Source organism: Condylura cristata, unplaced genomic scaffold, assembly GCF_000260355.1.
Source record: "Condylura cristata isolate star-nosed mole 26May11 unplaced genomic scaffold, ConCri1.0 scaffold00005, whole genome shotgun sequence".
NCBI classification, from domain to species: Eukaryota; Metazoa; Chordata; class Mammalia; order Eulipotyphla; family Talpidae; genus Condylura; species Condylura cristata.
The window spans coordinates 65,933,704-65,949,909 of record NW_004567106.1 but is presented as its reverse complement, the minus strand read 5'-3'; the positions used below and the strand labels follow the sequence as shown (position 1 = coordinate 65,949,909).

At 36.4% G+C, this 16,206-nt stretch overlaps 1 protein-coding gene across 3 annotated transcripts in view; it reads right to left on the bottom strand.

The window, feature by feature from the left end:
• The window catches only part of TRIM24 (tripartite motif containing 24), a 52,067-nt gene that overhangs the window by 8,711 nt on the left and 27,150 nt on the right, over positions 1 to 16,206 (bottom strand). For all 3 annotated transcript variants that reach the window (XM_004677079.2, XM_012721065.1, XM_012721064.1), the window contains 6 exons: positions 14,715 to 14,983; positions 10,229 to 10,399; positions 7,373 to 7,546; positions 5,525 to 5,660; positions 3,522 to 3,594; positions 1,105 to 1,273 (listed from right to left, as the gene is read on the bottom strand). In XM_004677079.2, coding sequence (XP_004677136.1) covers positions 1,105 to 1,273; positions 3,522 to 3,594; positions 5,525 to 5,660; positions 7,373 to 7,546; positions 10,229 to 10,399; positions 14,715 to 14,983 — 992 coding nt within the window. The remainder of the gene's footprint in view (positions 1 to 1,104; positions 1,274 to 3,521; positions 3,595 to 5,524; positions 5,661 to 7,372; positions 7,547 to 10,228; positions 10,400 to 14,714; positions 14,984 to 16,206) is intronic.

Sequence of the window (16,206 nt, the reverse complement as noted above, 5' to 3'; positions counted from 1 at the left end):
TATTCAGGTTGTACCCATTGCATTTATTTATAGGTGTTTGTTTACATTATTATGACTAAATACTGCACTGTAACTCTAGCCATGTGTTACGGCTATACTTCTTTTTCAGTCCTTTTATTTTTACAGGCAGTACTTACCTATATATCTTAGCTCGCACGCGACCAGCGCTTAGCACTGGGGGTCCAGGCAGGTCCATCAAGTCATTTCTTATTGGGAGTATGGCGCCTCAGACCAACATCTCTCCACTGTGTTCCCCTATTCCCCCCGCCCCACCCTGCAGCCCTCCCCCCACAGCCAACTTCTCAAATGCTGTCAAAACACCACCTCCTGTCCACCCCACCCCCAGCCCCCAGTCTGTCCCCCTAGCAAAGTGTACTGATGGTGCTGTTACACTGGAGACTGCCTTTTTTCTTGGTCATTTCAGTGTTAGATCCCATTTCCGAGACTTATGTCCTCCTTTCTCCTGATTTATGCCACTTTTTTATGCAGCATATTCTCAAATATCTTTGAGTACAAAGGAATTCATTTTGGAGACCTTACATACATATGTAAATGGGTCTCACTTAACATCAAACATGATACATTGTTTGCTTAGCTATACAAAAGTAATTTTCTTCAGTTTTTAGCTTTCTCTATTGTTTGCCAGCTTGGAGCTCATGATGAGGACTTGCTGTCAATGCAATATCTTGCCCTATCTACAATGTGTTTATTCCTCTGGAAGCTTTTGGACTCTATTCAGAATCCTGGCTTTCTGAAACTTATGACTTGAGTCTTTTTCTTTTAATGTTAGAAATTGATGGGCAAATCCAGACACTCATTCCCTTCAGTTATCCGAAGTTCCTTATGTTATTTCTTTGGCAATTACCTTCCATGTTCTTTACTTCTATGTGTTCTTTCAGATGCCAATCTTTAAGGTTTTTTAAACGCTTCTGTTTTCTAGATTTCATTGTTTTGCTTGATAATATTAGTTTCCCCCAAGTTTTCAACACATAATTTGACTAAGTCTCTGTTTATAAATATTACATTTTAAACTACTTCAGAGCTATTCAAATAGTTTCTTTTTCCCCAAATAAGAGTAGTATGCCAATCATTTGATATAATTACGTTTTGAGGTCTGGATTCTTCATCTGATTCTTGTTTCACTATAACAACAGGAAAATCATAATTTTCAGGTGGTCCACTGTTTTCTTGTTTTATTCGAATTGGTTCCAACATGACCACTGGTACTTTGTGTGTAGAATCAGCTCCTGCTGGTTTGCTGGAAGAACCAGAGCTATAAGAAAACACACACACACACTTAAGAATACTTTGCTTAAGAATCTCAAATTAGGGCCCTCCCTGGTGGCGCAGCGGGTTAAAGCACAGCACTAAGAAGCTTAAGCCATTTTTGCACGAGTTCCATCCCCACCTGCCCCAGAGGAGATCCGCATGGCGTGGCAGACCTCTCCTGACCCGCCCGCTGCTCCCCTCAGCAGTGTACTTTTGTCCATCTGCCTGTTCTGCTCCCTGCTGTCTCTGGTGAATCCTCTCACTCTCCGCATCTCTGGCCTGTACCCCAGTTCTGTATGAATAAATAAATAAAATCTTAAAAAAAAAAAAAAGAACCTCAAATCAAATTACAACAATAGCTTTCAGCTACTGGAGTGTTGCTATTGCTTTCCAACAATGGTAACTATCACATCAGTGACAAATGATGCATAACTGAAATTCAACAACTGCGTGCAAAATGATTTCACTTATGTAGAAAAATGTCCCACATACTAACCTAACCAGATAGTTAAAACTATACATCTGGAAAGATACTTAAATTTAAGCATAATCTGAAAATAAAAATTACTTTCAATATTCTGAGGCACTAAAATTAGCCAGATTCAGTATTTTTGATTTGACATCTTTGAATCTTTCCCATTTTATTCTTTAGTTGGTGACAAAGAACTCTATACTCACATTAACAATTTATTGTCACAGTATGAAGACAAGTAACTACAGATATAATTTACTGGCACTCTGCTATTTAAAAAATGAGTGGGACAAACCTTTCAGATAGTCTCTATATTCTCAGATGATTAAAGGCAAACTTTAATTCCTCCCAGAATTAAGAACTAGTCTTACTGTCTAATAGAAATTCGTAAGAATAACAGATGAGCACAAGTTGTTGAAATGCAATTTCAACAATTTCTTGAGTTTGTATTTGAATGTATATGTTCTATATAGTACACAGTATTATACCTACCTTATTTTTATAGTTTGCTTACTATTATGTTAAAGTCAAACATTGTGTTTATGTTCACCATAGACAATTTTCTTTTAAAGATTTATTTAGGCATACAAGAACTGAGGTGTAGGCCAGAAGTATTGGAGTAGGGGGGAGAGAGGGAGTGAGAGGATTCACCAGAGACAGAATCGGGAGCAGAACAGGCATATCTACTGAAATACACTGCTAAGGGGAGCAGCGGGTCAGACAGGAGGAGTCTGTTCTGCCATGTGAGTCAGCTCCCTGGCCAGGGAGTGAACTCATGCCACAGTAGCTGGTAACAGCTTGACAGTGCTGAGACTTCAAGCCCTTGTCACTAGGGATGCCCAGCATAAACAAATATTTTTCTATCTTTGAAGGTAATCTACACTGTATTTACTCAATCCATTAATTTCTTAAGAAATGTTTTTTAAATATTTTAATTTAAAAATGAAAATTAAAGAGGCTTTAAATTGCACAGAGTATCACCTCACCCCAGTGAGAATGGCATATCTTCAAACAACTAGCAACAACAAATGTTGGCGAGGATGTGGAGAAAAAGGAACTCTCCTGCACTGCTGGTGGGAATGCAAATGAGTACAACCACTATGGAAAACTGTTTGGAGGTTCCTCAAACTGCTGAACATGGAGCTTCCCTACGACCCAGCAATCCCACTCCTAGGTATCTACCCAAAAGACACAAAAACACTGACTGAAAAAGATACCTGCACCCCCATGTTTATTGCTGCTTTATTCACAATTGGAAAAACATGGAAGCAGCCCAAATGCCCAAAAGTAGATGACTGGATAAAAAAGATGTGGTACATATATACAATGGAATATTACTCAGCAACCAAAAAAAGAAACACATGTCTTTTGCAGCAACTTGGATGGAGCTGGAAAAGATCATGCTTAGTGAAGATAAGCAAGAAAAAGAAAAATACCTGATGGTTTCGCTCATAGCAGGAGTATAATGGACCAGGCGAGAAAAAAGTAAGAATAATGAACAGCCATATACCAGAGACACTTTGTGGGGGTGGAGTGGGGAATGGGATCAAAAACGGAGGCGGGGAGGAAGGAAGTGCACGGGACTATGGTGATGGCACATGGGTGACTTGGTGATGGGATACCCACGGGGATTACAATTGAGATGAAAAAGAAAATGTACTTAAATGATGTAAAAATAAACTATTATAAAAAAAATTTGCACTGAGTATCAAAGTAGGCTGAGCACAGGTAGAAGACACCTAATGGAGATACACTAGAGAATAAGATTAGATCACTTTACCTTCCTCGGCTCCCAACGCTGGAGGCACTAGGTGAACGTATGGGTGGGTGTACACTAGTCATCGTAACAGGTCCTGAGGGGTAGGAAGTCATCGACATTCATAAAGTGCATTAATAATTATGTATTTAAATACTACTGAAGTTGTTCACTTACCTCTATAGGAATATGTACAGAAATTATTTTAGACGATAAGTAGCTGCTGAACTCCTAGTACATATAGTCTGTTAGTTCTGCTAGACTGAAGGGCTGTTCCACCTCGGCACATTTCAGCTATGCGAAATGCTATGTGTGTCACTGCAGGAGGTGACCTCAATGTGTTACATCTCACCAGGCTTCCTATCCAAGGACTGATAATCAAAAATTTCTCTAAATGCTGCCAAATGTCCCCTGTGAGGACACTAGTGCCAGTGAAGGCTACAGAAGGCACTATAGAGAGATAGGGCCTGAGATAAAAGCTGTCTGAGAAAGACCACACAGATAGGAATTAGTGGAAGGCACTGGAAGCTGGATTCAGGTTGGGGCTTGAGACAGTAATGAAAGGGAGGAATGCTACACTGCTGCCATGAAAGAAATCATTCAACTTATGCCCACGTGGAAGTGTAGACCGAAAAAGGACAAGTGGAGTAAAATCAGCAAAGACAAAAACACTGCTGTCATAATTTGGCAGAAATGATGAGGCCCAAAGCTAAACAGCAATATAGGAACATATGAAAGTAGGAAACAGAAATTTCAAGTGAAAAAGTTCTAAAAGTTCGATGATTAATGGTATGTATTTGTCAAAGTAAGAAATGAGAAATCCGCATTAACTTTAAAGAACTTCCTTTAAAAAACAAAAGCCAAATGTTTCATTTTACAATGTTTGAAAACTACAAAAAGACACAAATCTACATAACCTGTAAGTTCTCCTTCTACATAATTATTGCTGAAGTTGAATCATCTCCTTTTCCAGTTCATATATATATTTATATTTCTTATATTTAATTCTGGGTATTTAACATTGCTTCAAATTTTCTTACTACTGTAAGTAGTATTTTGATTAACAATTTCTGCCTGTTTAGATCTTAATTATTTCCTTGTAAGTGGAGTATTTAAAAGATTCAATGCTCTCTCGGTTTCCTAAGGCCCTTGAAACAAGCGCATGGATGGGGCTGTGTCCAGTGTGTGGACGCCAGCAGCAACATGGCAAACCGTCTTTCCAGAAACACTGTTCATTATACTTCCACCAGTTATGTAGACATCAGATTACTTATCACAGTCTTTGCAATGAGTATTTTCACTATTTAAAACATTATGAATATTTTTAAAATGTCTACTAGTGAGAACAAGGCCCCCATTTTAGTGGCTATTGTGTATTTCCTCTTCAGGGAATCAATTTTCGTGTTCTTTGGAAATACTGAATACTTATCTGCACATACTTGTTATAAGATTAAAATCTGCACATATTTGTTATATGATTAAACAGTTTCACTGCCCTATTTGTCAAAAATGTCCTTTAAGTTTGTCTGTACTCTCTTTGCTTGTGTCTTAAATAAGAATCTCCTTTTAAATTGTCTTAATATTTAACTTGTGTGACCAGTTATTTTGATCTAAGGCACCTGTTTTGTCACAATGTTTTTCTTTTAGTGGAAATAAGGTATGTAAAAATTTTTAAAAACTAATTCAACACTAAGCAAACCATCTAAGAGTGATCTCTTTGTGTATTATTACCCAAAGTAAATTATACCAAGCAACACTCCCCCCTAACAAAAAAAAAAAATTAATAAATCACAGGCGACTTACAAAAAGATAAAATGTAACACTAATTTCCTCTGGGGAATATTATAATGCTTTTCGGTTTTGTTGAAACTGAAAAAGTACTGAGGTTTAACCTTCATTTCCCATTCTGAAATAATCCCCAAAAGCTCAGGCACATTTTAATTCAACAAAGCAGGGAGGTGGGTTAAGTATTACAAGAAACCAAAACTGCAAAAGCATTACCAAAATTCAGCAGAAGCCCACATTACCTGCAAGGCCTGGAGATGGCACTGATGAATTTGGTGACTGGACAGTTCTGTTTGATGGTGGTCGTGGCTGGCCATGATCTATGCTCGTATCTTTCCTTACAATATTGTCCAGCATAATAGTACTTGAACAGTCAATCTTATAAGGAAAGAAATTATTTCAGGACATCCTGACTTTGCAAGTTCAAAAAACCTTCAAATTACCATTGTATACTAAGACAAATTAAACATCGTTATCAGATGTTATGATGCCTACTCTGAGTAATCTCAAATAAAACTTTTTATTCAAGAATTCTTAATGTCCTATCTTAGTAGATACTTCAAGGAAATGCTACTTCAGAAATCATGAATCAGGGTTAAGAGCATGTACATTATTTAAAATTAAAATAAAACATTTAAAAACATTTCAAAATTAAATAACTGCTCTGCACTTAATTTGTTGCATATTGTGGTTCTGGTTAAGGAATGTGAAAGAAAATCTGGCTTCAAAGGGGTTGTGGAGACTGCAATGCCTTTGGTATACAGTTTCGGAACTGCTTCTCTGGAATGCACTAGAAAGTGAAGCAAGTCCATACCTAACACATTTCCAAATCATGAAGCTCACCTGAATACTTAGATTTTACATTAATGCAAGTATGCATTCATAAGCAGCTATACCAAATTTCTCAAGCAAGCCTTTGTGATTCAAGCCAGTTCAATTACCTATCATAATTAGTCTTTCCCAACAAGGACTTTATAAGAGAATTAAGTCCTACAGTCTGACAGCAGAGATTATCTGCAAATTTATAGGTTGAATTTACTTCTTGCCTCAATGTACAATGGTGCTAGCTATGAACTGTCCTTGGGAGGACTGAGAAAATGATCACTCAAATCAGATCTTTATACCATGGTTTGTATGAGGAATGTCAGTTGAGAAAGGCTGATATATGAAGGGTCATGTGTGTCTGAGGACTTCAGATGGGAGCACAGACCACTTCTAGGGGTCCTCTTTCCTTTTCGGAGAGGGAACGTACACATAAAGTCATTTACATTTCCGTCTTCTTAGAACAATACCTTGTTCAGTAATTTTTGGTGAGTGCAAAATGAAGGTACTGGAATGACTGCATTTTGTTATATTTTAGCATACAAAAAGTGTATTATTGAGCAATCCTAAAAGCTAAAATAAATTTATAGAAATGGGACAAAAGTAGTTTTGCAATGTAGCATCTATGCATGAAAAATATATGCATATAAAATTATTTTACAATGCAATAACTCTGGTAAGGTTAATGAAACAACTATTAGGACAAGAAAATGTAAAACGAGTATTAACTTAGGTATGGAGAGCTGCCTATAGAAGGTTGTATTTTCTGCCTTTTGGAAAAGATTTTTTAAAGTCATACTGACAAACTTAGAATTTAAAGAATAAATATATTTAATCTAAATATATATAAAATTAGTTCATTCTGATCAGTAAGCATGGTCTAAAAAGAAAACATTTTTATTATTGTCTCTGCTTCCTCCCTCTCTAATTTTATTCCAGTATATCATACTCTAATAATTCAATTCAATTTTCTAGTATCTCCTCCAGGTTCTTATACCCTCTTGTCCTAGTTTAGATTCTAAGATCTATCACAATAATTACTGATATACAAACACATCTAACATTAGTGCCCTAGAAGACCTTCAGTAGTAGTTTAACTGCTTGTGATATTTTTATTTTTCATGTTATATATCTAAAAGACACAATCAGTTCCTAAAAACAAATACACAACCAATCAATGATTCGCTAAACCCATGTCTTTTGGTAGAGATCTAATTTCACTTGTACTTTTTCAAAGAGTCTTATCTATGGATTTTGTGTATACTCACATCTGGAAGAGAAGGAAGATTGTAAGAACCTCCAGCTGGTGAGCTCAAGTCTATCATAGGGGAACCAAAAGCCTTCCCATCATATCCTGCTGCACTGGTGATGGTGGGGCTGGAAGGGGTAGAGGACGCACTGCTGGCAGTTGATGGGGCAGCCTGCCCACTGCTGATCTGCCACTGTGGTAGCAAGAAGGAGAAGAAAGGTGTCTATCAGCAGACTTCTAACAGCAATGTCCACCTAACCACTGCTGCAGACTCAGAAAGGAGGAGAAGATGCACTGTGCTATTTAAATTTGAAAGGAAAGGGAGGAGGGCATAGATATATAGAACTTCCATGAATTTGAAACAAAAATCAAAAAGCACTCAATTTGACCAAAAACCAACAGTTAATACATACAAGAAAAGATTAACACTTAGTCCTGGAAAGCTTATACATCTTGGAAAAGAAATATATACCCAGCAACTTTTAAGGAGGGAGGACTGAAAACCTATTGTCCGTGATAGAGCTGAAACTAAAACAGTTAAAAGGGAACTTTTCTAAAAAGGCAATGACTCGAAAGAATATGGAAAAAAACACAAACAGAACATTTACCCACAAGTGGATGAGCAAATTTGTTGTTTTTCACTGGGAAACTATATTCTTTCTCTGTTCTCTCTTTCTCTATGCTATTGCACACTAACTGTAAAGTATTTTTCTATGGATGGACTTTAAAAAACAAAAACCACACTTTAGAAATTAGAAAGTAGGAAAGCAAACAGCATTATCATCTAGTCATTTGATAAAGCTGAAACATAAGCTGGAAGTGGGGAAAAAAACGAGAAGCAAATCAACATATATTGCAGAGCCCATGAAAGCACGGGTTTGGAAGCATGAATGGAAAAACATGCTAAAGACAGGACAATCTGCTGACAGTCTGTCCAAGAAGGGTTAGCTCTTCTGTTCCTTTGCTACTCTATCTGTAGCCGTACCAAGACGAGGACATGTTCTAGAGCAAAGCCTCAGTCATCAACATTGGCCCCAGACCTGGCTTCCAGGTGACACTTTTTTAGACTTACGTCATATATGAAATTAATTATGTATTAAGATATAATGAATTAATATATAATTAAACATCTGAGGAAATGGTGTTCATTTTAGAGGCTAAGATAAACAACACATTAAGATAATTTCTAGGAATGCTGATGTACATAGAAGTACACCGTATTACTGTCTACAATGTACGTTTAGTGCCTACGAGCAGAAAGAAGACTAAAGGATGGCTAAATGAGAATAAAGATAGTAAGTGAGAAGACAAACAGGGCAACTCACCCTCCATATAATTCTTTCAACTGGCTATGTTTGAAGCTTCTCATAGTAAAATACTAGAGAAAAGGAAGCCAGTAACAGGTATGTCAAGACTACGTGGGGGAAACACTACCAAGCACAGCAACATCTATGTCTGGGTTACACAACAGAAAGTGATGGTGTTTGAAACATGCTATTTTTTTTTTTTTAAGATTTATTTGTGCATACAGAACTGGGGTACAGGCCAGAGGCTTAGGGGCGGTGAGAGGTTTCACCAGAGACAGAGTGGGGAACAGAACAGGCAGATCAACGAAGTACACTGCTGAGGGGAGCAGCGGGTGGGTCAGGAGAGGTCTGCCACACCATGTGATCACCTCCTGGGCAGGCGGGAATTGAACTCATGCGGAAGCGGCTTTAGATTCTCAGTGCTGTGCTTTAACCCGCTGCGCCACCAGGGAGGGCCCATGCTAATTTTTAAAAACCCAACTGATACACTTTACCGGAATGGCTATTAACCAAACCTATGGAAGGGCGCCGCATGTACTGCCTCTTTCCCTCTCCAGAGTAATCAGCTGTAGTTGAGATCTCTCCTGATTTTTTTCTACGTGCATGAGATTTATAAAACCTAACACTTCCCAACAGTTTTCCCCCTATCATTCACTCTGGAGAGCATATACAGATTACTGGAGTTTCTTAATAGCTGAGAAATTCGCTAATTTATCAGTAAATTACGATACTGTACTACCAACCTGCCCACGATGTTCTCCTACGTTGCTCATTCACTTATTCATCTTAGACTAAGGAAAAATTGATAACTTTCTTATAGTGTGTCTACCCATAAAAACTAACACATTGGGAAAAAGAAAAGTAAACTTTGAGTGGTTTGAACATGCGGGTTGCTTTTATTAGCACGGAGTCTCAACTAAGCTCTGCAAGGTACTCATTTCAAAGTTTAGACTAATGAGGTATAAAAAGAAACGTGCAGAAAGTCAAAAAATTGTTGGGAACATAAATAGAATTTAAGGCCAAACTGTAAGCTGGAATCCTTTTTGCCTCACCGCTAATGAGAGACAAGAATGAGCTTTATCTAAAATAATTAAACTATCCTATAAGACAGTGGGTGACAGAACAGCAAAGTTAAATAAATTATAAATACAAAATGTACACTTATAAGTGGTAAACTTTATCAGATGTTTAAGCACTCCCCATTAAATCATACTAAGTTTGTTTCCAAGATGTCTTCATGAAGTGGCCTTTACAGATTTATTTACAGTTGAAACACTTCTAACTTGGAACCTAATGTACTCATCCATAATTTTTATTAAATCAGTGAAAAATATCTCACTGACTTCTCACCTTCACTTTTATGTAAGCGGCTTGACTTTGCTTGCTCATAACAAAGCTTGAAGACCGCATCCGTTTAGCATTGTCTACATACCTGTTTGAACTCTGTAAGTCACACTGATTAGAAAATCAAACTTGTTCTTTGTAACAAAGCTTAATCTATAAATTCAGTGTGATTTGGAAGTAGAGAAGAAGATATGCAACTGAGTAGAGGAGGCAGACAGAAATACCTGTTTGATGGCTTGTTGAGCCAAGAAAGCCATCTGTAGGGGGTTGGGCTTTATTGCTTGTCGTGGCATACTCTGATTTGGTGGGTATCTCAGTTGTGGATGAGGAGGAAGAACTGGTCCGTTGGGCTTTGGGCTATGATTCTGAAAATTTATCAAACGTGGAGGGGGTTGCTAGAAAAAACAAATATACTAATCAGTAACAATCATCTCCTCAAAGACAAATTTACAGAGATCACTGTTTTATAAAACTTTTATAGAAAGACAGCAACTATGCCACAGATGCATCATTTCTAATATTACGATGAAAACACAGGGAAGGGAGCAGCCTTCTAGAATTCAAAGAGGTTTCACTAGGAAAGAGAATTGGGAGAGGTGTTGCTAACTGTTAAGGAGATTGTGTCAGAATTGGATGATGACAGAAGTAGGTATTACTTAAGTTCTTGATGATTATCTTTATGTAAAGAGTTACCCTCCTCAACCTCCCTAAAATAGTTAACATGATGGTAGAATAATAATTGATAATATTTACTGAACAGTTATTACATGCCACTGCTTTAAGTGTGTTACATGTGTAAACTCAATCTTCACAATGAACCTATGAGGTAGGAACTAAATCTACTTTACAAATAAGGAAACTAAGATATAGAGGATCTAAATATTTTGTCAAGAATAAGAAAGCCTGCATCCTTACTAATAATTAATAATGAAAACAGCTGATACTAATAACTCAAGATTAACGAGTTTTTGACCTTACTAAGGTCAAACTATATGCCAGGAATTGTGACTAGCATTTCCCATCTCTCACTACTCTTTCATTTTACAAGTTAGGAAATAAACAGAGGAAAGCTGTTTATTTAATAGTATGAAAAAAGTCACATAGGGCTTTAGTATGAATCTAGTTTTCTGTTATCATTACCAAAACATGTTCTGGTGTTTAGTTGGCAATAGCCGAAGATACTAATAATAGCTTAGAGTATGAGTTATCCTTCAATGAAATAAATACTCAAAGAAAACCCTTTAAGGACAATATTGACTGACTACAGGACAACGCAAAGGCTTGGAAGATAAACTTACTTTGACTGCTCATGAATGTTAGCTCTGGAAATTGAGACTAGTGTTCTAGAAAAAGGGTAACTTATATACCATCTTATCTCGACTATCCAGTTCTTTCTATTGTTGGCAAATTAACACAAAGTAAGTACTTCTTTTAAGGTGACCTTAATTATATGATTAGAACTTTACAGACAGGGAGTAAAGGAACAAATAAATTTATAGGACTCAAGTAACAACACTAATTCTGACACTGTTAGGTAGAGTTCTGCCCTTTTTTTGGTTTCCTCCTATTTCTGGAATTTGTTTTCCTGTGAAAATTGCTCATCTTTCGCTCCTCTGACAAATTAGTTAGCATGGACTTACACAGAGTAACTTTCAAGAGTGGCCAGCAATTACAGACACAATTAAAAGTGATTTAGATAATGTTCTAAGATCAAGGGGTGTTCTGCAGATGAATAGACAAATAGAGAAAAACTCAAACTTTTATATAGAAGCATAAGTCTCTAATCACAGAAATGCTGTTTTATTTTATTTTCTATAAAAGTATCTGACTTTAAGATTTTATGTTACAGGAACACAAACAGAAACTGTAGTGGAAAACCACCAAAATGATCCTTGAGGAGAACGAAGTTGCCTACAGAAGTCTTATTCTACTCTGGTCTCACATCCCACCATATTGTTTAAATGTTGCGTCACTGAAAGACACAGAGCGCTAGTAATGTACTCTGATAAACGAGTGTAGGAAATCTAGCCACATGAGAAGCTCACAATCTGCTAAGATGTGACATGACTACTCTCCCCCTCTCCCCCATATGCTACAGAGAATTAATATCTAAGGATCCAGTGACAGTAACAGGAAAACAAAAGAGAAGATCAGGAACTAATTGTGAGCATAAAAAAGCAGTGCTATTTAAAAAACCAATGTCATTTAAAATTAAATGAAATCCACTAATTTGCAAAACACAAAAAGAAAAAGCGACAGGGAATAGAGAATGAGCTTAAGCAAACTAACATATTATCATTATTATCCTCATCTTCACGCTAAGTACTTCCATTATTACAGGCTTTGATTTTATTCTAGGTCAGTAGTTTCCAACTGTGTTTAATCATGAAGGATAGCATATGTCCTATCACCCACCTGCTGTTTAGGAAAATTATGCAAACATATGAATTAGAGTATCTCCACAGCAGTAAATCTAGTTCAGGAATGAGAACCACTGTTCTAAGTGTGTATAAAATAAGAAGTGGAGTGTTGTCTAAGAAACTTAGATGTGTCCATACAGTGCAGAGTACTAGTGTACATGGATAAAAAGATTTGCATCATCTAGCAAGCATGCACTACTCGGCCATGCAGCTATAATTCTAACCCGACATCACCCAGCTCTTAATGATGGAGACTACATGGTTAATCTTCAGAGGAAGAACAGTGAACTATGAAGTAAGTTTTAGAAGCAGTCCTTTGAATTTGTTCACATCCCATCGATTGACGTGGAGTGTAACTGGCACACACCCACAAAGTCAGCAGTACAGGTCTGCCTTTAGACAGACATTTCCCCACTGCACATGGAAATATTTACATCAGCAAGTGGGCAAATGGTGGACAGAAGAATGTATTTGATAGAGAACAGATAAAAATGAGACATGATAGAATATGATAGTCAAGAAGTCACTGAGAATAAGAAAAAGAATACTAAGTATAACGACCAAAAGATGTAAAAATTACTGTATCTCTAATGGGAAAACTAGAAATGGCACAGTATATTCAAAAACAGGGGAAAAAGTCAAAAGCAAATTTATGAGATAATCAGGTCAAAAGCTCAGGTCACTTCTGGTTGTCACTGTCACGGTTCATATAATTATGTAACTATTAAACAACAGATACTGCCTCCTTTTTGGGAAAGATAACACAAATAATAGATTTACCACCTTTGGATTAATAAAACTACTTTTTTTCCAGATTAATCAATGATTAAATAACTTCACCTCACACATTTGACTATTAAGTAAATGCTAAGCATAAGGCATCAACAAGTAATTACTTTCTCTTCAGATTCTGAAAAATTTTTCTCCTCTTTGTGGTCTATCTGAAATATGTAATCGCAATCTGCAAAGCTAGTAGCAAAATTATTCCTGAATTTTCTTAAAATTTCAACTGCCAGTGAAGCTCCAGGTTTACTTTTCCCATGGACTACTCAAAGATCTCTTAAATACTTGTTATTTACTTCCTGTGAAAAGCTAGGTTCTAACAAAGTCTGAGAGGATAATCAATAGGGGTTGGTGAAATTTCTTTATATTTGATACGCTGTGTTAAAGCAAAATAACTAGAAAGCTGTAAACCTCCAGCATGTCACCTCAGGCGTTCACAGAAGCTACTTAACACCACCAAGATCTATATATGCCCACAATTTTTTATTAAAGGTTGAAGAATCCCAGAGGATCATATGTTGTTTTGTAAAATTACAAAAGATTCCAACTAATTGCTATTTCAGTAAAAGCCATATATCTTTTCCTCTTTGGGCTCGTAAAATAAATACTAGTATAAAGTTTCTTCTCTGACTGGTATGCATTCTTTTTATCAAATAATACAGATATTATTCCTGTTAGGTTCTGGCTTTACTTGACAAAAAAAAAAAAAAAAAATGGAGCTAAGTCTTGTTCTCAAGTATAAAGAGAATTAGAATTCTTGGCCTAGTTTTGCATTTGACTCATTAGACCCTGTTCCATTTCAATTTGTATCAACTGTTACAAATCACATAAAATTCTTCTCAGAAATGTGAAGAAATAAATGTAACTGAAAATATGAATTTATATGAACTAGATTTTATGGTTCTTTTTAAATGGAAGTATGCTCACATCTAACCTGAGCAGAACTGTCAAACTATTTCACAAATGGCATAAACACCTTTTATCTTCAAAAACCAGGATTAGGAGAATATTTGCAGCTAGTAAAAATGAGAATTTCTCACGGACGTATCTACTCAGAAATGTCTGAAAAACACATAACCCTAACACTACTCCCTTGCCACTTTCTATTTCATTTTGCCCCAGTGTCAATGATGTGATATGATGTGATGTGATTCCTCAACAGTCACCTAAAGAATTAGTGATTCTGAAGCACTAATATAGGAATTAAGAGTTCACGGTACACAAATTTTCTAGTTATAGGCAGGGTTATACAGGAATATAATTATCCTCTGTCATGATTTGAAGACAACGAAGAGTAGATGAAAAGAGATGTACCAACTAAATAAATTATTAAATTCTTTTTGAGGAGGGCTAAGACACTAAGAGTTAAATCAGGGATCCTTAATGTGAAAAATTTTTATAACTTCATATATTTAAATCACGGATAATATCTTGGTCATTTTAAGAGCTGCTGAATAAAAGTGTACTATAATGGTCTAAGTTAGGATAGCCCTGCTTCCAAATTTACCTGATGAGAGATGGAAGGTTGCTGGATGGGCCCCTGCATTCTAGGGTTTGGTAAACCCACAGGTGCTGGCCTCCGTTGCACCTGTTGCCTCTGAGCCATTACCTGTTGCTGCATATGCTGGAGTCGTAATTGAGCTAGGCTGATCTGTGTTGGGAACTTGGATAACTGGTTTGAAGATAAACCACCTGGTGGCTGTGAATTCTGTTCCACGACAGGATTCTGCTTAGGCATTTGAGGCTGACTCTCTTTATCTTCAATTACTAAAGAACCTAATCAAAGAGAAAAGGTTAAGTTCTAAAGTTTTTCTGATAGTGAAATACCACATTTTGTAAGGTTATTTTTTTCCCTGAATTTCAGAAATGTTGAGAACTTTTTCATCTCAGGAACCCTTTATACTCTTAAAAATAGGAGACCCCGAAAGAGCTTTTGTTTCTGTATGTACTGTCAAAGTTTACCATTTTGACAATTAAAAAAAGAGAATTAAAAAAGCTCTATTTACTAAATCATTTAAAGTAACAATAAGCCAGTAACATGTTCTTAGGAAAAATATTTTTAACAATCTAATAAAGAGTGGCACTATTTTATGTTTCTTAAAATCTTTTTAAATGTCTGTCATATTTGTCATGAATTAGTCTGTCATAATACAGTCTTTGGCTGACATGCATGAAGAAAATCTGGCCACAGAGGACCATGCTGTTGGAGAGGAGAGGCTTCAGTGGCTCTAAAGGAGCCTCAGGCTACACTTTAAAAATTGCTATATATATCAAAACAAGTAAACTTGACTTAGTCCAAAAGACAACCCCACAAAATATTAACAAAGTTATCTCTCAAGTTTCTTACACCTTTACACCCATACTACATTAGTTCTCTGACAGAAATGCTTTGCCTGGCTTCCAACTGCAATTTTAGAGCTTAAAGAAAATCTCTAACAAATGTGATCCAAACATAAGGCCACTCTTGATTTCTACAACAGTAGACACTCAAGAGTAAGTATATATCCTAGAAAAAAAAAAAGCTACCATTCATTACTGTGTAAGGCATTGTAATAGCAGATGTATATTTTTATTAAAGTCCTTTTTTACAGATAAATGATCTATAACTTCTGACAAACTAAACAATTTACCCAAGTAACTAAGACACTGAGCAAACATTCATCTAGACCAGTATTTTTCCCTTGTATTTTTCTATAGATGATTCTCAGTACTCTTCTATAGATATTTCTCAGAAGTCATGGATAAACAAATTTGGGGAATCTGGCTTCTTGGAAGATCTCATTGTAAATGACAAGTTACAAGAGTTGACAGCTCTGAGAAGTCTTACAGTAAAGGATATTGTTTAACATGTATCGGAGTTTTACAAAGTTTTCAAAAATAGCAGGTACTGTTTTAATTTTGTTTTCACTGATGGTGAGGCAGGGCAAGAGGTAGTTACATGCCTTGAATTAAGAGGTTTCTTTTTAGTCACATAGGAAGTGAGTGTGTGGTCCCAGTTG